The sequence below is a fragment of the Carcharodon carcharias genome, chromosome 34 (assembly GCF_017639515.1).
Source record: "Carcharodon carcharias isolate sCarCar2 chromosome 34, sCarCar2.pri, whole genome shotgun sequence".
In the NCBI taxonomy this organism is placed as follows: domain Eukaryota; kingdom Metazoa; phylum Chordata; class Chondrichthyes; order Lamniformes; family Lamnidae; genus Carcharodon; species Carcharodon carcharias.
In genome coordinates this window covers 1,494,269-1,518,842 of record NC_054500.1, presented here as the reverse complement: position 1 = coordinate 1,518,842, position 24,574 = coordinate 1,494,269, and the positions used below count along the sequence as shown (strand labels likewise).

At 44.2% G+C, this 24,574-nt stretch overlaps 1 protein-coding gene across 3 annotated transcripts in view; it reads left to right on the top strand.

The window, feature by feature from the left end:
* The window catches only part of LOC121272645 (tyrosine-protein kinase receptor UFO), a 254,311-nt gene that overhangs the window by 148,640 nt on the left and 81,097 nt on the right, over positions 1-24,574 (top strand). Inside the window, exons 8-12 of one of the 3 annotated variants that reach the window (XM_041179341.1) lie at positions 8,013-8,152; positions 10,161-10,305; positions 11,039-11,068; positions 15,011-15,140; positions 22,720-22,811. In XM_041179341.1, the coding sequence (XP_041035275.1) occupies positions 8,013-8,152; positions 10,161-10,305; positions 11,039-11,068; positions 15,011-15,140; positions 22,720-22,811 (537 nt within the window). Of the gene's footprint in view, positions 1-8,012; positions 8,153-10,160; positions 10,306-11,035; positions 11,069-15,010; positions 15,141-22,719; positions 22,812-24,574 lie in introns of all 3 variants that reach the window. The other 2 variants (XM_041179340.1, XM_041179342.1) reach the window with 2 other exon arrangements.

Here is a 24,574-nt window from a genome sequence, read left to right as displayed (position 1 = left end):
TCTGCTGCTGTCTCAGAACTCTTTCTGGGAGCAACAGCCTGGCTCCAGTTAGTGCCAGCCCCTCCGAACTAAAACCTGACCATTTGGGGCACTTTCTCCCAAGTTGCATTTGCAGAGTCAGGAATTTTCCCAACTTGGATTTGAATCACATGATACATTCCAACAATTCCCCTCTAGCGATGTGTGCTGGAAACAACCACACCTACTTATACGTAAACCAGGACAAGGAGAGTGAGATGGGGTGGGGGAGGAGGAAGCGTGCAGTGAGGGGAATGGGGAGGTTAGGGTGGGGGAGTGGGGTGGGGGAAGAGGGCAGAGTTGGTTAGAGGGAATGAGAAGCATGGAGTGGGGGAGAGGGTGAAGAAAGTGAGTGGGGATAATGGGTTGGGAAGTGAGGGGAATGAGGTGAGAGGAGTGAGGTGAGTGGGGTGGGGAGAGATAGTATAGCGAAGTGGGGAGAATGGGATGGGGAGTAGGGTGGGGTGTCACAGTCCTATTCATTTTGTGACTGTAACCATGAGTTAGTAGCAATGTAAACAGCTGCAATCACATTGATCAAAGTGTCTATTGGTTCTGAGGGAATGATGGAAGTTGCTAAAGTTGAGAAGTTGCCCCATTTCATTCCAAATTGTCTTATTTTATTTTCCGTTACTTTAGCCAGACTTGATCCAAATGCTAATCTCAAAAAGTAAAGAATGATACATTGCAGGATGTTTTCCTCCATCTGGTATGGTTCCTAATACTCGATAAAGAAGTCTCTCCTGGTTCTTGATTGGATTCCTTAATGACTATCTTATGTTGATGACCTACTATTGGAATGGAAATAACTCAGTGGGGACCTTCGACAAGGGTTTCACCAGACCATTCTCACTACAAAAACCTTTCTAAGGTTGAAAGTCAAAGCAGAAAATGCTGGAGCATATTGAGCAGCATATTGAAAGAGCCAGCAGAGGCATGACAAGCTGAATGGTCTCCTCCTGCATTGTAAAATTCCATGATATTTGGTCATTGGACAACAGGAGGAGAACTGCAGGCAAAAGCCAAATACTGGATAATTTAATTAACTATTTTAACCAGGTTAAAGCCAGCAGTTTTCATAGCAGCAGAGTAAGTGAGTAGTAAGATGGTCATTGCCTGATACTTGTGTGGTGCGAATGTTAATTGCCACTTGTCAGCCCAAGCCTGTATATTGTCCAAGTCTTGCTGCATTTGGACATGGACTACATCAGTGTCTGAGGAGTCACAAATGGTGCTGAACATCGTGCAATCATCAGCGAATATCCCCACTATGACCAGTCTGGAAGGAAGGTCATTGCTGAAGCAGCTGAAGATGGTTGGGCCGAGGACACTACCCTGAGGAACTCCTACAGTGATGTCCTGGAGCTGAGATGACTGACCTCCAACAACCACAACCAACTTCCTTTGTGCTGGGTATGACTCCAACCAGCGGAGAGTTTTCCCCCTGATTCCCATTGACTCCAGTTTTGCTAGGGCTCCATGATCCCACACTCAGTCAAATGCTGCCTTGATGTCAAGGACAGTCACTCTCACCTCACCTCAGGAGTTCAGCTCTTTTGTCCATGTTTGAACCAAGGCTGTAATGAGGTCAGGAGCTTAGTGGCCCTGGCAGAACCCAAACTGGGCGTCAGTGAGCAGGTTATTGCTACACAAAAGGTTATTGCACCAGATAGGAGGCCATGGTATTGGGGGTACTATATTAGCATGCATTGAGGATTGGCTAACACACAAAAGACAGACAGTTGGGATTAATGGGTCTTTTTCAGGTTGGAAAGATGCAACTAGTGGAGTCCCACAAGGATCAGTCCTGGGGCTTCAATTATTTGCTTGGAGGAGGGGGCAGAATGTAATATATCCAAATTTGGTGAGGATACGAAAATAGGCTGGAGGGCATGTTGTGATGAGGACATAGGAATCTGCAAGGGGATATAGATAGGTTGAATAAGTGAGTGAAAACTTGGTAAATGGGGTTTAATGTAGGAAATTGTGAGGTTGTGCACTCTGGTAGGAAGAATCAGAAGGCAAACTATTATTTAAATGGAGAGAGACTCCAAAAAATTGCAGCACAGAGGGATCTGGGTGTCCTTATGCATGAAACCCAAAAGGTAGCATGCAGATGCAGCAAGTAATTAGGAAGGCAAATGGAATTTTGGCCTGTATTGCTAGAGGGGTTGGAGTTTAAAAATAGGGAATTCTGTACAGGGTGTTGGTGAGGCCGCACCTGGAGTACTGTGTACAGTTTTGGCCCCCATGTTTAAGAAAGGATATACTGGCATCGGAGGAAGTTCAAAAGAGTTTCACTAGGCTGATTCCTGGAATGAAGGAGATGACTTACCAAATGGCCAATCAGGCTAGGCTTTTATTCATTAGGGTTTAGAAGAATGAGGGGTGATCTTATTGAAACATTCAAGATTCTGAGGGGGCTTGACAGGGGTGTTGAGAAAATGTTTCCATTAGTGGGAGAATTTTGAATTATGGGACATAGTTACAGAATAAGGGGACACTTATTTAAAACTGAGATGTGAAGGAATTTCTTCTTTCAGAGAGTAGTGAACATCTGGAATTCTCTACCCCAGAGAGTTGTGGGGGCTAGACCATTGAAAGTATTTAAAGAGGAGGTAGATAGATTTTTAAGTATTGGGGAGTTGGAGGCTATGAGGAGCTGGCACGAAAGAGAAGTTGAGGCCCAGTGCAGCTCAGCCATGATCTTATTGAATGGTGGGGCAAGCTTTAGTAGTCTACTCCTGCTCCTATTTCTTATGTCTTATGTTCTTAAGATTGGTACAAGGGAAAGTTCCAACATAGTACCCCTGAAAATTCCAAAAGACGTGTATCCATTCCCCCCACCCACACCCCATAGCCCCTCATACCTGCTATGCCAATCCATGCCCCTCTACCCAGCCCCATGGCCCCACCAGATACCCTTTCCCATCCCCCTCAATGCCAACTCAGCTAGTATTCTTGGACACATCCATGACAACTTTGACAGCTGGACGGTCCTTTAACATTTCTTTGACAGCTGGGCAGTTCTATATTAGTTGTTTGACAGCTGGGCAGTTCTTTGACAGTTCTTTGACAGCTGGGCAGTTCTATATTAGTTGTTTGACAGCTGGGCAGTTCTTTGACAGTTCTTTGACAGCTGGGCAGTTCTTTGACAGTTCTTTGACTGCAGGGCAGTTCTGTATTAGTTGTTTGACAGCTGGGCAGTTATTTTAAAGCTGGGCAGTTATTTTTTTAAGTTGCACAGTTCTTTTAAAGTTGTCCATTTCTTTAACAGTTCCTTGACAGCAGCACAATTCTTTGACAGTTGGACAGTTCTTTAACAGCTCTTTGCTAGCTGGACAGTTCTTTGCCAGCTGAACAATTCTTTAACAGTTCTTTGACAGCCAGACAGTTCTTTGACAGTTCTATGACAGCTGGACAGCCCTTTGACAGTTCTATGACAGCTGGACAGCCCTTTGACAGTTCTATGACAGCTGGACAGCCCTTTGACAGTTCTATGACAGCTGGACAGCCCTTTGACAGTTCTTTGACAGCTGGACAGTTCTTTGACAGCTGGACAGTTCTTTGACAGCTGGACAGTTACTTGAAACTTCTTTGACAGTTGGACAGTTCTTTGATAGCTGGACAGTCCTTTGAAAGTTCTTTGACAGCTGGACAGTTCTTTGATAGTTATTTGACAGCTTGGCACCTCTTTAACAGTTCCTTGACAGCTGGGCAGTTTGTTGTTTTTCCTTTGACAGCTGGACAGTTCTTTCACAGTTGGACAGTTCTCTAACAGTTTTTTGCCATTTGGAGAGCTCTTTGCCATCTTGTACAGCTCTTTGACAGTTCTGTGACACCTGGACAGTTTGTTAACAGTTCTTTGCTAGCTGCCCAATTCTTCTAAAGCTGATAGTTCTTTAACAGTTCTTTTCCAGCTTAACAGTTCTTTGTCAGCTGGAAGTTCTTTGACCGCTGGATAGCCCTTTGACCGTTGAACAGATCTTTGACTGCTGGAAAGATCTTTGCCAACTGGCCAGTCTTTCGACTGGTCTTTGACTGCTATACAGATTCTTTGATTCTTTGACAGCTGGACAGTTCTTTGACAGCTGGACAGTTCTTTGATAGATGGGCAGCTCTTTGACAGATGGATAGTTCCAATGAGTTAGTGCGTAAAAAGTGCATAATCATATTCACTTTTAACAACCCCAAAGGTTGCCACACATCTCCCAAAGGGTGCCTTACCTCTACCAATAGTGTCCCAGGACCATATCCAAAGGGGTACCTTACCTATCCAAGCGAATCCAACAAGTTCAGACATTGTTACCTGTCCTAATCTGCAGACATTGGGCTTCACATTCCTGGCCTACCAAAACCCCACTTCAGTGTAGGCAGATGGCGATTTACATGGCCAGCTGACTCTATTAATCTCATATCAACCCCTGGCCAGACTCCAGTGCTACTCCCACAAAGATGGAAAATGCCGGTTTCAGCAGTGGGACTCCGAGACTTCAGCCATTTCCAGGATTTTCACCATTTGGAGAGCCTTTCCATCACAGCAAAAATCTGGGCTATATCACCGCACACTTCTCTGTATTAAATTTCATCTGCCGCTTATCTGCCTATTCTGCTAACCCATCTGTGTCCTTCCTGTTGCATTTGATTGTTTGCCCCTCCTCCAAGTTTGGAATTATCAGGATATTGAAATTATGTTTTGTATTCCAATATCCAAACCATTTGTATATATCCATAAAAACAGTAGTCTTAATACTGACCCTTGGGACTTCGGGGGAGTGGGAAGGGGTGGGGTCAAGCCTTGGGGAGGTTGCTGAGAGTCAGGTGGGGGCGGGTGGAGGTTGTTGGGTCTTTGTGGGTGGGGGTCAGGCCTCGGGGAGGGGGTGTGGCTCAGCCTTGAGGGTGCAGGAATGGACCCCTGTGTGTTAGGGAGTTCCTGTTGGGGTATGTATGTTGGGGGTGGGGGCTGGGCATCGGGAGGTGGACGAGGAATCCTATGTGCTGGGGGGCTCCTGTTGAGGGTTGTAAACCCTTGGGGATGGGTGGAGTGCTCTGGGGGTTGGTTGGTTGGTGTGGTGGGGGACCCCTGGGTGTTGGGGGGGAGCATCCCCTGATGGGGGTGAGGGGGACCTCTGGGGGGTCAGGAGTGTGGGGGGAGTCCTGTGGGGGTGGGGGTGGGTCTGTGCAATAGCTATCCAGAAGTTAAAAGAGGTTTTAATTCCTCTAATATTTTCTGGGTAACTATTATTGTGACCCACTCGGAACCATCCGAAGTTTGCACTTCTGGGAAATTGCCTTGCAAACCTTACCTGGGAACTTTCAAAGGGGATTCTCCAACAAATCTTTGGATACTCCCCTCTCGCCTAGGAACTCGGAAGTTACGGCCCATTAAGTATTCTAACCTATCCTGTGCTTTTCCGTAAATAACACCTTTGTTCCTAATAGGAACCACTTCATTTCCTGCTACCTGCTTACTATTTACATGGACTGCAGTGGTTCAAGGCAGCAGCTCACCACCTTCTCATGGGTTATAAATGCTGGCCTAGCCAGCAATGCCCACATCCCGTGAATGAAAGAAACACATGGGTAGAAGATTTTTGGGTTCCTTTCTATGTATGCAGCCATTCTTTTCTCTCTTCCTCTCTTTGCCAGTCTTATTTTCCTCTTCATCTCTCCTCTCAACTTGTTGTATTTCTTGCTTGAAATACCCATTTCTAAAGAAAATTATTCACCCTCTAACCCCTGACCTCAAGATGATCCGTATCATTTCACTAAATGGGTAGCTCTTTCATCTCTATATCAGACTATATCATAAGTTCAAAGCACATAATCTAGCCTGCCACTCCAGTGAGACAGCTACCTTGTTGGAGGCACTGTCTTGCATGTGAGCAGTTTAATTGAAACATCCTCTGCTCTCTCAACTTGAATGTAAAATGCCCTGTGGTATTATCTTGAAAAAGAACAGCGGTGTTTTCACCAGTGCTTTGGCCAATATTTATTACTCCAGCCATCACTAAACGGATTATTTGGCCTTTATCAAGAACACAAGGATCTGGAGCAGGAGCATTTGGCCCCTCGAGCTTGCTCTGCCTTGCAGTAGGGTCCGATTGTGGCCTCAACTTTACTTTCCTGTCTGCCCCCATAACCTTTGACTCCCATGTTGATCAAAAATCTGTCTAATGCAGCCTTGAATATATTCAATGACCCAGCCCCTACTGCTCTCTGGTGTAGAGAAATTCACAGGCTAATAATCCTCTGTGAGAAAAAAATTCTCCTCATCTCAGTCTTAAAAAGAGACCTCTAATTTTTAAACTGTGTCCCCTAGTTCTAGTCTCCCTCACAAATGGAAACATCCTCTCAGCATCCACTCTGTAAAGCCCCTCAGCATCTTACATGTTTCAATAAGATCACCTCTCATTCTTCTAAACTCCAATGGGTACAGGCCCAAGCTGCTCAACCTTTCCTCATAAAATAAGCCCTTCATCCCAGAAATCAGTTGAGTGAACCTTCTCCTAATATTCTTCCTTCAGTGAGGAGAACAAAACTACTCCAGATGCCATCTCGTTAAGGCACCTGAATAGAGGTGTTTGTTACATCTGTAATTTTTCAAGCTGGGAAATATTGCTGTTTTTGGGACTTTGCTGTCCATAAGTTAACTGCCTGGTTTTTGTTGCCACGTAAATACTGTGGCTACAAGAGGTCAGAGGCTGGGAATTCTATGGAGAGTAACTCACCTCTTGACTCCCCAGAGCCTGCCCACCATCTACAAGGCACAAGTCAGGAGTTTGATGGAATACTCTCCACTTGCCTGGATGAGTACAGCTCCAATGACACTCAAGAAGTTCAACACCATCCAGGACAAAGCAGCCTGCTTGATTGGCACCCCATTCACTACCTTAAACACATCATGGCAGCAGTTTATACCATCTATAAGAAACTAGTAGCAACTCGCCAAGCCTACTTCGACAACGCCTTCCAAACCCGCAACCAATATCACCCAAAAGAACATGGTCAGGAGACACCTGGGAACACCACCACCATCTGCAAGTTCCTCTCCAAGTCACACACCATCCTGACTTGGAAATATTTCACTGTTCCTCCACTGTCACTGAGTCAAAAATCTGGAACTCCCTCCCGAACAGCACCGTGGGTGTATCTGTATCAGAAGAAGGCATCTCACCACCGTCATCTCAAGGAAATAATGGATGAGCAGCAAATGCTGGCCTTGTCAGCACTGCCACATCCCAGGAACAAATTTTTAAAAAAGGGTCTGCTGTGGGACATGAACACACCAGCTTCTGTCTTAGAACAAGAGTGTCTCAACTGAGTCACAGCTAAGCACAAGGCAACACAGCTGCTGGGGGTGGGTGGGTGGCATTTCTGTGATGCGCTGCAATATTAATTCTTGTATGTTCTTTAATTAATTTTATTTCATGGGATGTTGGTGCCAGCATTTGTTACTTAACCTTAACTGCCCTTGAACTGAATGGCTTGCAAGTCTATTTCAGAGATTAAAAACAGAAAATGCTGTAAAAACTCAGCAGGTCTGACAGCATCTGCGGAAAGAGGAACAGGGTTAATGTTTCGAGTCCGTATGACTTCTTCAGAGGGCAGTTAAGAGCCAACATGGTGTTGCATGTAGGTCAGACCAGATAAAGATGGCAGATTTCCTTCCCTAAAGGACATTAGTGAACCAAATGGGTTTTTACAACAATCGACAACGCTTTCTGGTCACTGTTACTGAGATTAGCTTTTTTTTAAATTCCAGATTTTACTGATTAAATTCAAATGTCACCAGCTGCCACACTGGGATATGAACCCATTTCCTCAGAGCATTTGTCTGGGCCTCTGGATTACTCGTCCAGCTACTAGTCCTTAATTCGTGAGGGTACAAAATGGCTTTACAAAGGGTGTTTGTTGTCCACTGTGATTGGCTTTCCTATTTGTAGCTGTGAGGAATAACATCTGTCTAATGGTTCTTTATTTTTCTCCTTCAGAGCCGGACACAGCCCCGAGCAACATAACCTTCCAGTACAATGGCAGTGCTCTGCTCTTTGAGTGGGAGAAACCATCCACAGGCCTTAATGGCATCTTGCAAGGATATAAAGTGGCTTATCAGGACCAAGACAATGCTGAGGTGAATGGCCTTCATGGTTAGTAATTCCCTTAACATGCCCACACAGCCCTGACCCCTCCCAACTCCCAATAAATGTACAAGTCTGCATATCCTGCTTCATCTCATGTTTGATATGTAGTTTTCCACACTTTTCTCTTCATCATCACAATAATCAAATCAAGACTGATGTCACTTCCCCAACGCCACAAATCTGAAGAACACATGCCCTTCATTAGTCCTCCCACCCTCCTACAGTCTGTAAGTTATAAATCTAAGTCACTATGGCCAAAACAGTCCCATCTGGACTTCCATCAGCTTCTCACTTATTTGTCGTCTCAGTGGTGTCTTACTCCTGCAGATTGCAGTTTCATATTTCAAACAAAAAAACCCAGATTTTTAAAATTACATATTTGTTCATGGGATGTGGGTGTCGCTAGCTAGGTCAGCATTTATTGCCCATCCCTAATTACCCTTGAGAAGGTGGTGGTGAACTGCTTTCTTTAACCGCTGCAGCCCATGTGGCATAGGTATACTCACAGCGCTGTTCAGAAGGGAATTTGATCCAGTGACAGTGAAGGATATATTTCCAAGTCAGGATGGTGTGTGGCTTGGAGGGGAACCTCCAGGTGGTGGTGTTCCCATCTTTCTGCTGCCCTTGTTCTTCTAGGTGGTAGTGGTCATGGGTTTGGAAGGTGCTGTTGAAGGAACCTTGGTGAGTTGATGAGGAAGAAAAAGAGACTTGAGTTTATATAGCACCTTTCATAGTCTCAGGATGTTCCCACGTTCTTTATAGCCAATTTTCTGAAGTCTAGTTACTGTTGTAATTATTAGGAGCTCCTAGTGCTCCAGGAAATATTTTAATTCCCTGAAACGAGTTCAGGAATTCTCATCGGAATTCTCTTTGGAATTCTCATTGGGTCCATTAGCCTGCAGTCCAAAATGACCTTTGCATTCAAGCAAAAATCTAATCTCATTTGCTAATCTTGGTAGAACAGACATAGATGTGGGAAATGGATAATGCTGGGTGAGGAGTATTTTGTCAAGATTTAGGACAGCTCTCCTGCAGAGTGCTCAGTATTTTCCAAGTTCTCTACCCAATATCTTCCTGCAAACTTCTGGAAAATGTTGCCTCATTATTGGAAAATATATGTTAACTGTATATCAATAGGTGTTAATTTCATTCAGATGGGAGACATTAACTGGGGTTCACCTATTCTGATATATGGTCTAAAAGAGGGCTGTCGGAAGTGTATCACAGGCAATCTGTAAATAAAAGTTTTTGGGTGAATAAAGATTCTGTTCCGGTTCTATCCTTCCCTGCCTGGTCATCTGGGTTTGGACAATGGAATGGGATATGGTGCATGCTTCTATATGGTATACCTGATCCACTGGCTCAACAATAGAACTTGCACTCAAGGATAAAGGAAAAAGTAAGAAGGATGAAGCAAGTATAGGACAAGGCAGGGGCAGGGAGTCAAACAGCTTAAGTAATTGCCCCAGAACTCCAGTCACCTTCTCCTGCCACCATCACCTCCCATATCTTGGAGTCTTCTTGTGGCATTTGTCAGTAATGGGAACCAATCCTAACCTTCCTAAATCTGCTGCATTCTAACCATCCACTGTACTGAGGTAAATCTGCCTCAGAGCTGGATCCAAACCCCTCTGCACCCTGTAGTCAAACAACCTGGCAACAATCATTGTCCTATCTCCAGTTGGCCACTCGAAGAGGTGAGGAGGTCCACCATCATAAGTGGAGTACCATAAAAGGCACATTTGCCAGAGAAAGTGACTAGAAAAAGTGTGGATGCAGCCATTCTTTCACTAGGTTTTCCAGCACACTGGTAAGTTTAAGTCCTGCGTGAGACCAGTGTGTCGGCAGTTGGTTCCACTGGCATCAGTTCTTGATGCCTTTATACAACCAGCTTTAGTTTCCTGTTCATCCGCTGCTAACTCTTGAGGATCTGGGGAAATTGATACCCTGTCCCTTCAGATAAACCCCTGCAATTTAAATGTTTTCCTCTTTTTGCAGGTGGTTGTAGACAATGGGATGAGAGAGAACATCGTTCTGGAGGTTGTCCTGCCCATCACGAACCTGACTGTTTGTGTGGCTGCCTACACAAAAGCTGGAGATGGCCCGTGGAGTGATCCTGTCCTGGTTACCCTTCCCAGCCCAGGTGAGATGGACTGACTGTGAAATTGTTCCAGCCAGCTCCTGAGGAGTAGTGTGTGTTTCTGTAAATGTGTAGCTTTTATTTTGAATCATGTGATGTATGGCTTCCTTGGGCTATCCCTGAATGGTGACCCTGCCCATTCTTTATAACCTCTTATGGGTCTCAATAGGCCCAGGGGCAGGCAGGCCACACAGTGCCATCCCCACCCCTGTAAAATTTCAGACTGGCAGTGACAAATTGGGTGGGAAGGCCACCTACTGGATATTACATGCCTCCCTGTCTTCAAACGCACTGGCAGGGTGAGTATAAAATCCAGCCCAAAGAGTAGTGGGAGTCTGGAACTCTTACCCCCATAGGCCCATTGAAAATTTCAAAACTCAGATCTTGGTCAGTCACAGTTATTAAAGAATTCAGAAGCAAGCAGGGTGAATGGAAATAAGAGAAATGTTCAGCCGTGACCTAAATGAATGGCAGAACAGACTTAACAGACTTTCCTCCTGTTCCTATGTTTATTCCTTTGTTCCTATAATAATAGAATCTCCTGTCTTCAAAACCAACTTCAAGATAATGCTGATTCACCATGTAAAATAGGAGTGAGTAGAGACCCTATCTCAGCCAGACAGATATTAGTGCCCTCAAAGCATGTCGATTTAACAAATGAAGTTGTGCTATGTTTAACTGTTCTTCATTGTCACTGTGAGGCACTGCAGAATATTATTTGTGCTTCTGTTAGCAGGTAGCCCATGGCAGCTGGGACATCCAGTAGGTAAGAGGCCACTTTATGCCAATGTTTCTTGAGTACATTTGGGTTCTGCGCAAAATGAGGAGGATGTTCTAAAACCCTTCGCAGCCAATGAAGTACTTTTTGAAGTGTATTCACTTGGAAGGAAAGGCTGCTTGGCCAATTTAGCAAAACCAAATTAACTTTGCCATTTGAATTTTGACCTCCCCCTTGGTAGATTAGTCTCTGAGTAAAGATGTTTTGTTGATGAATTTATTATTCTAATCTGGTGCAGAGCATTCAATCAATATCAAGTGTATAGAATAATAAATAACAGAAGAATGATTTTAAGGATACAAAGGATTGTTGAAAGACTTTTGTAATTGTCTAGATCTTTGCTCTGTCTCTCCAAGAATCTATGCAGGGGACCACAAACAATGAGGAAACTGAAACGATTAAAAACATTATTCCCATAAATCAGTAAAACTGTTAGATATTTCTGTGTGCAAATTGACAGCTGCTTTTGTCTACATAACATCAGTGACTGAAATTCAGGAGTAAAGTTGTGGCTGCGAAATGCCCTGGGATTTCAGAGGTTATGAAAGGTGCTATAGAAATGCATGCTTTATGAGGCTGCATTTTAAAAACAGGCTGTGTTAGGGAATAGGGCTGGGTATGCCCACAATTCCACACTGCCAGCCATTGTGCCACTTTGGCGCCACAATCCCTACCGTTGAGCCATTTTCAAAGAGGCAGGCAATCAATTGAGGGCAATTAGGGCCTAATAATATTAATGCTCTGTTCTGGCGCCAACTGGGATCTTCAGTCGGTAACGTGGACAAGAGACATGGACTTTGACCATAGCCAGGCAGCCTTGGCGGATTCACATCGGCAATGGGGTTGGGGGTTTGGTGGCGGGGGGAACCACACTTCATCCCGGGAAGGGGGCATCCCACCCACACTATTCATGGTTGCTGGGTTACAGCTGCAGCTGCTGGCCATACAACCAAGGGGTTTCTCCTGCACAACCACTGCCAGGCATCTGTGGCATTGATAAATATGAAAAATGCTGACCATTGTTTCCAATGGCACTTCCATGTTGAGGCAGCGTCTCTTTCTCAATCATGAGTTGGCAGTTCCCAACTCAACCAATGTTTCAGAAGTCCCTCCAGCATTGGTAGCCAGCCCACTGTTCTTTAACTGGAGAGCGAGCCCACTTCCTGCCGTTAATCAGCCTGGCCTTTTAAAAATATGGGCCTGGAACTGGTCCTGAATTTAGGTTCCTGACCCTGGACTGAAAGGTCTATAGTTCTCAACACCAAATGATTGTTAAAATGTATCACAGGCTTTGGTTTGAATCCTCACCTTGGCTTTCTGACCTCTCATGCAGTCATTTCACCAAGTTAACAAATAAGATTGAAAAAGACCCTAAACAGGCTAAGTCCTGGTTCCTAAATGCTTTGTAAGGTCTAATGACATCGATCTAGTTTACCTGGGACAGGTCTAGAAGGCCCTAGCTTCATATTGAGCTATCTGCTTTCAATCAGCACATTGGGCCAAGCTAATTTCTTTTTTCATCCTTTAATGGTCTGTGAGCGTTGCTGGAAAGGCCAGCATTTGTTGCCCATCCTTAGCTACCCTTGAGAAGTTGTTGGTGAGTAGTCCATCTGGAGTGAGCGCACCCACAGTGCTGTTAGGAAGGGATTTCCAGGATTTTAACCCAACGACATGAAATAATAGCAATATATTTCCAAGTCAGGATGGTGTGTATCTTGGAGGTGGTGGTGTTCCCATGTGTCTCCTGTACTTGTTCTTCTAGGTGGTGGAGGTGGTGGGTTTGGAAGGCGCTGTCGAAGGAGACCTAACGAGTTGCTGCAGTGCATCTTGTAGATGGTACACACTGCTGCCACTGTGCATCCAGCGTGGATGGAATAAAGTTTAAGGTGGTGGATGGGGTGCTGATCAATTGGACTACTTTGTCAGGTTTCTTGTGTGGACCTGCACTCATCCTGCCAAATGCAGAATATTCCATCACACTCCTGACTTGTATCTTGTAGATGCTGGACAAGCTTTAGGGAGTCAGGAGATGAGTTATCACGGCAGAATTTTAATTTGAGGCCAGTTCCTGAATCACCGCATAATGTGTGGGGATGGTGAAATGAGTAACTCTCTGGAACAGACACAAAGAAGGAACACCAGCTTAGAAAAGTTTTCGGCAGTGTTTGCCTGTCAACATCTTGGGGGTTACCACTGACCAGAAACTGAACTGGACTAGCCATATAAATACTGTTAATACAAAAGCAGTTCAGAGGCTAGGAATCCTGCGGCCAGTAACTCACCTCCTGACTCCCCAAAGCCTGTCCACCATCTACAAGTCAGGAATGTGATGGAATACTCCCCAGTTGCCTGGATGAGTGCAACTCCCACAACACTGAAGAAGCTGGATGCCGTCCAGGACAAAGCAGCCCGCTTGATTGGCACCACATTCACAAACATTCCATCCCTCCACCACCGACATACAGGAGCAGCAGTGTGTACCATCTACAAGATGCACTGCAGGAATTCACCAAGGCTCCTTAGACAGCACCTTCAAACCCATGACCACTACTGCTTAGAAGGACAAGGGCAGCAGATAGATGGGAACACCACCGCCTAGAGGTTCCCTTCCAAGTCACTCACCATCCTAACTTGGAAATACATCGCTGTTCCTTCACTGTTGCTGGGTCAAAATCCTGGAACTCCCTTCTTAACAGCACTGTGGGTGTACCTACACCACATGGGCTGCGATGGTTCAAGAAGGCAGCTCACCATCACCTTCTCAAGGGCAATTAGGGATGGACAATGAGGCAGCTCACCACCACTTTCTCAAGGGCAATTCGGGATGGGCAGTAAGGCAGCTCACCACCACTTTCTCAAGGGCAATTAGGGATGGGCAATAAGGCAGCTCACCACCACTTTCTCAAGGGCAATTAGGGATGGGCAATAAGGCAGCTCACCACCACTTTCTCAAGGGCAGTTACGGATGGGCAATAAATGCTGGCCCAGCCAGTGAAGCCCACATCCCATGAATGAATATAAAACAAAAGAATATGAATTTAAAAACTCTGTTAATGGCTAGGTTGATGCAATCTCCCTCCATCCAATGTATTACTCAGGTTGCCTTATTAGGATCCATTTTGAAAAGGGAGTATCTCAATTAGGCCCCTTGTTTAAAAAGAAGTACTGGTTAAAAAGTTTTAGAGTCAATCTTAAACATCCTTTCTAATTTACTCTACATTCTACAACTGGTGTCCTGGTCAAGATTCACCCCTTAACCAAAACAACTCCTACAAAAGTGTTAACTGATAACTCATCTGGTTTGTGTTTGTGGGATCTTCCTTTGCAGGAGTCTGTCTATATACATCAGTGCACTAGAAATCGAACTTGTGAAGTGCACTCAGGAGTGTGATCAGGCAATAGATTAGCATCAGCTGTGAATACCATCATGGTGGTGGAAACCTGGAATTCTTCCCCACAAAAAGCTGTTAAGACGGGGTCAATGAAAATATCAAAACTGATATTCATAGATTTTTTTTGGAGGGGATTAGAATATTAAGGAATATAGAGCCAAGGTAGATGGAGTTAAATTACAGATCAACAATGGTCTAATTGAATGTCAAAACAGGTTTTAGGATTTGAATGGCCTCTTCCTGTTCCTTCCTATGTCTCTATCTTTGGGGATGATGACACAGAGAAGTTATTGAGTGCAACATCATTTACTGAGTGCAAATTCTCCACATGTCCATCCCCAGCAATCGATACAGCTCAGCTCTCTCATTCCTGTTGGGAGCAATGAATGCTCTCAGGCTGAGCTATGAGGTTGCAATGACTTTACGACTTGACAAGTGTTGGGGATAATGCTTCTTTCCTGAGGGTTTTGATTTGTCAATGGAAGAGATGAAGCTCTGGACAATTACTGTAAGAGCTCTCTAACTCTTGTGTTTTCAGGGAAAGCAGGCAGGAGGGGATTCTCTTGGCACTGGTGGTATGTGGTGATGGCTGTCACTGTGGCCATGGTCTCTGCCATTTTCATCACTCTGCTTATTGCTCGCCTGAGAAAGAAGGATGTTCGATACGGGTGAGAACTGTTTAAATTCACTGAAATGTTTTCCACCCACAGCCAATGGACTAAGCTACGGTCTGGGGCAGCGGTGGGGGAAGTGGGAACAGAGATGTGGTTTATGGAGAGTGTCCAAATTATAACCCAGCTGCAGGCCCTGACAATCCAGCAGCTGAAGTCCAAGCAGCCCTATTGTATTTGAGCTGAGAGCAGAAGGTTTGGGGATGAAACTCAATGCCAGCTATCAGAGACCTGGATGTCCCATCTGAGCTTCTGACCACATATCATCTCCATTCCCAAGATTGCTGACTTTCCACCTCTGTAATGTTGACTCCTTCCTTCCTCAGCATCTGCTTCCAAAAACCTCACACATATTTTCATTACCACTAGACTTGACAATTCCAATGTGTCTCATCTTGCACCCTCCATAAACTTCAGCTCTTCCAGTGCTCTGCTATCTGTGCCCTAACCTGCATGCTAATTCCCTTCATCCATTGCCTGCTCTGAACTCACCAACCTACCTTGTCTGATCACGCTCAGTTTTAGGATTCTCATTCTTATTTTCAAATCCCTCCATGGTCCCTCCCCACCCTATCTCTGTAATTTCAGCCCTCCAAATCTCTGGGATCTCCACGCTCCTTGAATTTTGACCTCAAAGCATTCCCCACTATAATTGCTGCACCATTGATGACCGTTCATTTAGCTGTGTCAGCCCTCCATAAAGCTCCTTGCCTTTCTACCTTTCTTTCCTCTTTTAAGATTCTCTTTAAAACCAACCTCTTTAATCAAACTTTTGGTGATCTGACCTAATGTCTCCATATGTGGCTCTGTGTCAAATTTTGATTGATAATTATTCCTGTGAAGCGTTTTGGGACAATTTACTGTCTCAAAGACATTGGACTGAGTATTATGTGTCTCTGGCAGGTATATTTCATGCAGAAGGGGGTGGGGTGCATGTAAAATAGAGTAGATGCCCACCCCACCACATTCCTGCCCACCCCTGAGCTCATCCACATAATATGGGGGTTGGGTGGACGCTGAAATCGGCAACCTACCTGCCATATTTAAACAAATGATCAAGGGTCAATTAGACTTTTTTATCGAGCCAATTGATCCTGATACTAGGCTGCCCATGCCATAAAATGTTTGGGTGGGCAGCCGGGTGGGAGTGGAAGCCCCGATTTTTTTTCACTTCCATGTTTAAAGGGCGGTAAGGAAGAGATGGTCACTCTTCGGGGGCTGCCCTTTGCCAATTGCAGAATGGACCCCCTAAGGCCAAATCTGCCTCCCTCCTTCTTATTTGCTCCCTCCCTTAAACACAACCCCTCTCCCACCACTGCCCCACTCTCTAACCTACCCAAACCCTCCTGGCTAAGTCCCCGGACTTACCTGTTCCAGGGACCCTTGGGCATTGGTCGTCTTCCTCTACAGTCCCAGCAGTGGTCACTGATGCTTTCCTGACCCTACTGGTCCTGATGGAGCTGTCGGCCAATTGGATTGTCCAGCAGCCCCAGAGGGCACTCGCAAAGGTTGTGACCTCTGTCACTTCCACCAGTTGTGAATGTGGCAAATGGCGCTTGCATTTTGCCAAATTTCACAAGCCCCAAGCAAAATGAAAAACACTGAACCATCCCTTATTGAAACCAGCATGAATGGAACATTGCAACAGGAAAAGGCCTATTCAGCCCACCTTGTGTTGTAGGATATTGTATATGCCTGCATGCCATTACAATGTAAAGGTGCTCAGCAGAGCAAGAGATAACATGGGATTGGAGAATAGCACTGCCCATGGTATGATGTATGGAGTCAGATGGTAATAGACTGAGAAAACAGTCTAGAGAGAACACTCTAGAAGCAGCCTACCTCTACAGTGACCAGCACCATACATGACAATATCCAGGATCTATAAATAGTTAAAGGCTACCAATAAAGGATTCATGTTTAAATATATCAATGAGCCACAACAGCCAACACTACATTACAATGTGGTGGCAGTGGTGGGGTATCCTAAAAGATATCACATCAGCAGTGATCTGAAATGTGGCAGAATTTTAAATGATGAACCCTGAACAGTATCCCAAGGTTGAAAAACTAAAAGCAGGTAAAGCCAAACTAGAGAGACGTACACCTAAGAAGAAAAATTGAAGAAACAGTTGAAGAAGCATCACTACAGACTTAGAAGTTGAGGAATCTACCAGAGTGAATGGAAGTCTATTGCAAGACCCCCAAGTGACGCAGAGTGTAACAATCTGGCCAGATCACAAAGATGGGAGCAAAAATACAAAGATTGCAAGCTCCTGAATGATGCTGAGTTAAGACACTTAGTTATATCACAAGATGGTGCATAAAACTACAAAAATTGCAAGACCATGAGTGATACAGTGTGAAGAATACTGGACAGTTCAGGAGATGGTGAGCAAAAATTATGAAAAGGTGGTTGTACTTATTATAGAATAGGGGGCAGTCCCAAGACTCAGTGTATCCACATGGCAACTGGAAGAAAGCTGCCAGTTCAGAAAACCTTGCAGGACATGGTTTAAAAAAAAGGAAAGAGCAAACAGAGTTTAGGAGGAAGGGAACCCTTTTCAGTTGGGTTCCTAGCTCTTTGCATGGAAGAGAAAATTGCTGCAGTTTAAAAAGTTTTTAAAAAAGGGCCCACAATCATAGGGATCCCTGTGGGATGGGGAAAACACACAGGCAGAACCGATGGCTGCAGATAGCCTGCAAACTTCCAAAACTGGTCCTGCAGAGGTAAGAAGTAGAAACATAAAGAATCCCAGAGAAAAGAAGTGCTCCTACCTTGAAAGTTTAGAAGTTTAAAAAGAAATAGGCCCACGATCACTGCAGAGGTTGCCAAAATCAGAAAAGCATGGGTAAAACACAGAGACAACCAGCAAGCTGCAGAGACAGCCTGAGTAAAAAAAAAGTTACTGCACTGACAGTCTTAAAGCAGTAACTACAAGAAAAAACATAGCCATGGACAGCAAATTAGAAGAGCCAGATGCATTTCTGCTCTGGAAAGGGCTAAACCAGACCCAAGAGAGGGAGTCTTGGAGAAGATAATTTTTATTGTACAGGATAAGTACGGGATTAAATATGAACCAGGAAAAGTACAAGTTGATGAGTTTTTATTCATCTTTGGTTAATATGCTGGTGAAGTAGTCCACAGCCAACATATAGATCAATACTCTACAACATTTAGTGAGATATTAAAAGCTTTTGACAGAAATTTTAAACTCCAAGTTGTGGAGAGCCCAGACCCCTAGAAGAAGGTCTAACACGCCCCCAGTAAAGCACTGAAGGCAGCAAACGACCCAAGAGAGAAGGAAATTCCCAATAAAGTGCTGAGGTTTACAAGGACCCCCATAGAGAGGGCAACAAAGGATCCCAGAGCGATGAAGGCAGATGGCAGTGCAGAGTGAGCAGAAGGCTATGAATGAAAGAAAGCTATCCGATGTTACTCCATAAAGCAAAATGTGCAAAAAGTAAATGACACTATTTGACAGGAAAAAGTTTGCATCAGAGCTGAACTGGAAGATTTGAAGCACAAGATTCAAGCTGAGTATATACCTCTTAAAATGTACGATAAACTGAAGTCTTCAATGAAGCAAGCTGTTTGAGATTTGAACAAATTTCAGAGACAATGCAAAGGCATCAGGAGGAAATAATGGCCCTCAATTCCATGGTTGGCAAATCAAAGCAAGAGCTTGGAAAACTCAACCAGATGTGCAGCCAAGCAAAACAGCAGGCAGAATGACATGCAAAGAAGTTGAAACCCTGCAAGACTTGTTGGAGAATCAACATGTAGCCATGGAAAAACGTGAGGAGCTAAAAAGGATGTTGAATATTACTTCAGAAAAAGCTGTATTGGAAATATCAGTAGCAATGAAATTACTAATGAAACCCAGAGTTGGCAAGAGGTCAACGAGAAAATAAACAGTCAAAAGAACAACCAAGTGTCCTTCAAGATCAAATGCTGATCATTCAGTGACATGAAGAAATGAAAACTGTCTTAAATGGCAGAATGGAAGCACAGCAGAAGAAACTCGAGGACACTATGCTGAATTACAAGAAAGCTTGAGATGAAGCAAGTGATCTTTGCAAAGGAAAGGAAAACCTATTGAAAGACCTTCACATGTTACAAGAATCCCTCAGGACAAGGTTATTCCTCTGGAACATTATGAAGAGAAGGAAAATGAAGTTAATGTCATGCTGAGCAAATTGAAGAACCAGTTGGCAGAGAAGACTCAGCAATATTCAATATTCCAGGAGGAAGCCAAAAGCTACAAGGAACAGATTGAAGAGCTGACGATGCTGTTGAATGGAAAAGAGGAGGCATCGAAAGGAAAAGCTGTAGGACTTTCCAAGCTGTGAGCTGATAATAAAGCTATGAGTAGCACAATTACAGAACTGAAACAAGTTAAGACTTTCCCGGAAGCAGACCTCGCCAAAAGCGAAACCAAAATGATGGACAAGGACAAAGTTCTACTGTGGCCAGAGAAAGAAAAGACAGATATAAAATGGGAAAATGTAAATCTATGACATTGAAGCGCAAGGCACTAGAAGAAGATAAAGCCTGGATATCTCAGACATGCTGAGAACCCCTGAGCTGAATGAAAAGATGATCAGCTTGCAAAATGACTTGAAAATAAAACAGCAAACAAATGTTTGGCTGAAATTGTGAGACAAGTGGAAATGAAGATCCCATTTCCGAAAGGTGTGCATCCAGCAAGAACATGGCAGGCACCATGGAAAACCAATGTCTGTGTCTGGAATTCGCTGCCCAAGTTGGTGGTAGAGGCAGAAACTCTAAACTCTTTTAAAAAGTGCCTGGATCTGCACCTAAAGTGCTGTAAACTGCAGGGCTATGGGCCGGGTGCAAGAAGGTGGGATTAGAAAGGGCACTTGGGTGTCCTCGGGCTGGCATGGACAAGATGGGCCAAATGGCCTCCTTCTGCGCTGTAACTTTCCTATGGTTCTTTGGTTCTAAAAAGAAAATTCGGGTCCACTCTAGGAATGAATGGAGTGCACATTCCCCTCGGAAGGATTGGGACAAACCCACAGGCAGACAAGTTTATAATACAGAGAAACACAACTCAAAAGAACACAGGAAGCAAATCAAATGGAGATAACCAAGTACCAGAAACAGTGTACTGCTACCATTCCTCAAATGTGACAGACTGAGATGTGGCAGAACTGTCAAGCCACAAGACCATCTGAATTGATAAAGTCAGAGGCTTGAGGTGGGGGAGAAGGGATAGCAAGTAAAGATTGTAATACTCGGTTAGAAGGGAGAAGAAAGAAGGATGTTGTATATGCCTGCATTCCATTGCAATGTAAAGGTGCTTGGCTGAGTAAGGGTTAACGTGGGACTGGAGAATAGCACTGCCCATGATATGATGAATGGAGTCATGTGGTAATATACTGAGAGCAATCTGGACAGAACACTCCAGAAGCAGCCTACCTGCATGGGTAAGCATCACCTTCACAGAATCACAGTGCAGAAGAGGCCCTTCGGCCCATCGAGTCTGCACCGACATGAGAAACACCTGACCTACCTACCTAATCCCATTTACCAGCACTTGGCCCATAGCCTTGAATGTTGACACCATGCATGACAATATCTGGGATCTGTAAATAGCTAAAGACTATGAGTAAAGGGTTCATGTTTAAACATGCAAGGCGTCCTCAACAGCCGACACTATATCACAACATCTTGCTCATCCTGTTATTCAGTATCTGCTCAAAATATGTTCATCTCTAAATTTTTTTGACATTAAGCCCCAATCTTACACTGAAATATTTTATGAAAATCATACAAAACAGCAAAAGTGGATAAAATATCAACTTTTCAAATGTATTTGAGTAGAAAGACCATAGAAAGTTGTCATACATATTAAGTCCTCGCTTAAAGTCACAGTCACATTCCTGGAACAACTTTAAGTGAATCAACTTTAAGTGCATCACATTTTCCCATTATAGCCAATGTAAAAGTAGTTGTTTAGTTTTATAGGACCTTCACCATCCAAAAAAATTCACACCGTTTAGTTTGAAATACTTTACATTGCTAAATTCTTATATTGGGAAATGAAATAACTTTGAAAACAAAATAGACTTAAAAATGTGCAAGAAATATGGTAACTTTCTACTTAGAGTATCTGCTGCTCACTGCCGATCCTGCTGACCACACATCCTACTCTCTGACCCTCCTGGTGGCTGCAGACCCTTCCACTCGTCAACCCTCCGACTTATAGCCTCTGACTCACCCTCTTGCCAATCCTTGTTCTTGTTAAAGTTCCCGCTCTCCACTCTCATGCTCATCACTTCCCTTTCCTGAGTCCTCACTGTTAGCACAGGCTCTGAAGCTGAGCGACATGAGGCAGGAACAACAGGTTCAAGTTGCAGAAGGTAAGTTCTCTTCAAGTGGGTTTGTAATCAGCGTCATCCTCTTTTTTTGATCAGAGATCTCCCTTTCAATCCCCACTCAGGTTTTAAAGTCACTGGGAGCAGTTCCCACACCCACAACATTGGTGGAGGCAGAATAAGCAAAGCCACTGCCCCATTGATTTTACCGCAGTGGAGAGGAGTCATGTGCCAGCCCGGTCCAGTGTCCCAAACGTATCCAATCCATTGTTGAGCAAATTGCTTCATTGTGAGGATCAGGGATCTGTTACTAGGAGATTTCTACATTAGATCTGTGGGAAATGACATTAAAGCCAATTCACAATGCTAAACAGGAATACAGACCCCATTAAATAACTGACATAAAAGTGAAACAATGTAAGATGAGGCAACATTAAGCAGGAACTTACTGTGTTAAATTATGTTAAAAAGATCAAAAATGCACCCCTTTTTAAACAAATCTTTTTTAAATAGTCTGACATGATCTTGCCAGCATGTAACTGAATGTAGGAGCAGACCAGGTTGAATGGCCTACCCTTGTTCCTAATGTTCCTATGTTTTGGTTTCTACAAGGGAGCTGGTGACCAAGGAAGTCTAACCTGCTGGAGGGTAAAGGTTTTGGGAGCATGCTTGGAGTGAGCTCTGGGTGTACTATCTCTGTGCCCCCTCCTCACCCTATTGCTCCATTATTTCTGGATTCAAAGGCATTTTCCCTGATAGTAAAGCCTCTGCATTTCATTCAGATCATGTGACATTAGCATGTGACCTTTAACCCTGCTCAAGACCATCAGCCCAAAGCCCATCCTGTGCAGGGGCCCTTCAGTCCTCTGTCCTTTCTAGCAAATTACCCTGGAGTGGGGTCGTGAAATCTTGGTGGGGCATATTCCAGGAGACTTCATCACATGACTTCCTGCCACCAGCAGCTCTGCCCCCTTGCACATGGCATCGGTCTCCTCTCACTTGTATCGTCATGGTGCCTCACCCTCCTGTGTTGTAGAATATTTGCAAGACATTGAGGCCTTCAGGTTAGGCTCTTCAAATATTGGTACATGAACACTTCACATGTGTCTACAAATTTAACTTTAATTTCTGGAGGCTCCCGGACAACCCTGGAGAGTTGGCAACCCTGGAATGCTTTGGTTTTATAAGGTGATCAGTACAATCCTTATTCTCACTCATTGTGTGTGTCCTACAGTGAAGCCTTCGAGCCCATGATCGAAAGAGGGGAGCTGGTGGTGCGTTACCGAGTGAAGAAGTCATACAGCAGAAAGACCAACGAGGCCACATGTGAGTAATCACACTAATATTACAACAACACTTAAACTCATTGGCTTGTTTTGAACCAACATCCACCCTTAAGTCAAAGTGATTCCTGTCCACGAAATGTAAAAAATTATATGTAGACTCTTATGTATACTGTAGACTATTTACCAGACATTGAGGCCTTCAGGTTAGGCTTGTCAAATATTGGTGCATGAACATTTCACATGTCTGTGAAATTCTCTTGAGTGGTTTTAATTGGGACTCCTAACCGTCTACTTAATAACCATGGACAAAGGAATTTTATAGAATAATATTTGACAAATCAATTGGGGCAAATGCTGCAATCCATTTTTTCTGTTTGTTCTTTCCCGTCTATGATCTGAGGTGGCATTCAGCCCCTTGTGATGGAATGAAATTTTCTGTTAAATGAACCTGGGTCTGCAAAACACAAGATTGATATTAATTCAGTACTAAAATTGGAAATCTTTGCTGCGAGACTGTGGTAAATGGAAAAAAGTATATGTCTGTTTAGTGACTGGAATTGGGAGAGTTGAAGGAGCTGGACTCTTCAGCTGACCCATGCTGTGCTCAAACTGGGAGAGTTTGGCGATCATGAGCCTTTTACTCTACTGGGTAGCAAAAGAAAAATTCCACTGGCTTTATTGCTTTCAATTTGAATTGAAAATAAGTCAGCCTGGATTTTGTGCTCAAGACCCTAGAACAGAGTTTGAAACCCTTTTCACTGAAAGACAAGAGGCACAACTAAAACCAACATTAGCCCTTATTACCAACTCTGATTGAAGTCCGGCCAATTCGACAAGGATCAGCTGATTGGCCTAGTGATCTATGATGCTGCTGGGTTACCCATTTCTGGTTGACATCCGGCCACTGTTACCAACAAACTCTTTAAATCAGCTGCAGAGCACATCAGTAAGATAAGGGTTAGAATTGTGACCCTTTGCTGAAAATATCCACACACAACTTACCATTATGTCAATGAAGGCCGCACTTCATAATGACTGGAATATGGCTAATTTAGAGCGGGGAGACAGTAAATTATACCAGGCCCTGAGTAAAAACAGCTGTGCACATTGTAAACAATGCTGCAATTTAAAAGGACTGATGTGAGTTGCTCACTCATCTCTCCCTCTGTTGACTGTGTTGACTATATATCTTCCTACCCTCCTTGAGTCAGGGATACGTAATGTGTTCGGTGGTGCCCCAGCTGTCAACTATCTGCCTTTAAATCTATAACTGTGTTTTGACTGACTCACAAGAGACAGTGAGTCAGTATGTTGCAGATATGCGGCTGCCTACAAACTGTCAGAGAATGAAAACAAATCTATTTGGCTTGTGGCACAGTCTCTGACAGTTCCTGTCGAAAATCACCCAGCCATTCAAATGCGATCTTTGTTCAGAGAGATACCCTGGTGACCCTGTGGTCCAATGCAGGACTGAACTACACAACATTACTGATGGCAGGCAGGCGCTGGTGGCGAGGGAGGGCAAGGTTGGATGGACAGGGCTACAACTCTCTCAGGCCATTGACTAGGCAAAGGTGCAGATTAACCAAATCTGAAAACATATGATGACAGAAGTCAGCTGAGTGAAAGCTCGGATCTGACATGGCCTCTAAACACTCAACGATGACCATGCATGAAAAGTGGTCAGGTTGGGTGGTTTAATGATGGGTAGCCCATACTTCGGACCCTTGAGTTCTGACAACTGGTCAAATGATTTGTTTGAGAGGTTCCTCACTATTGTCATAGGAATGTAGGAACTTAGGA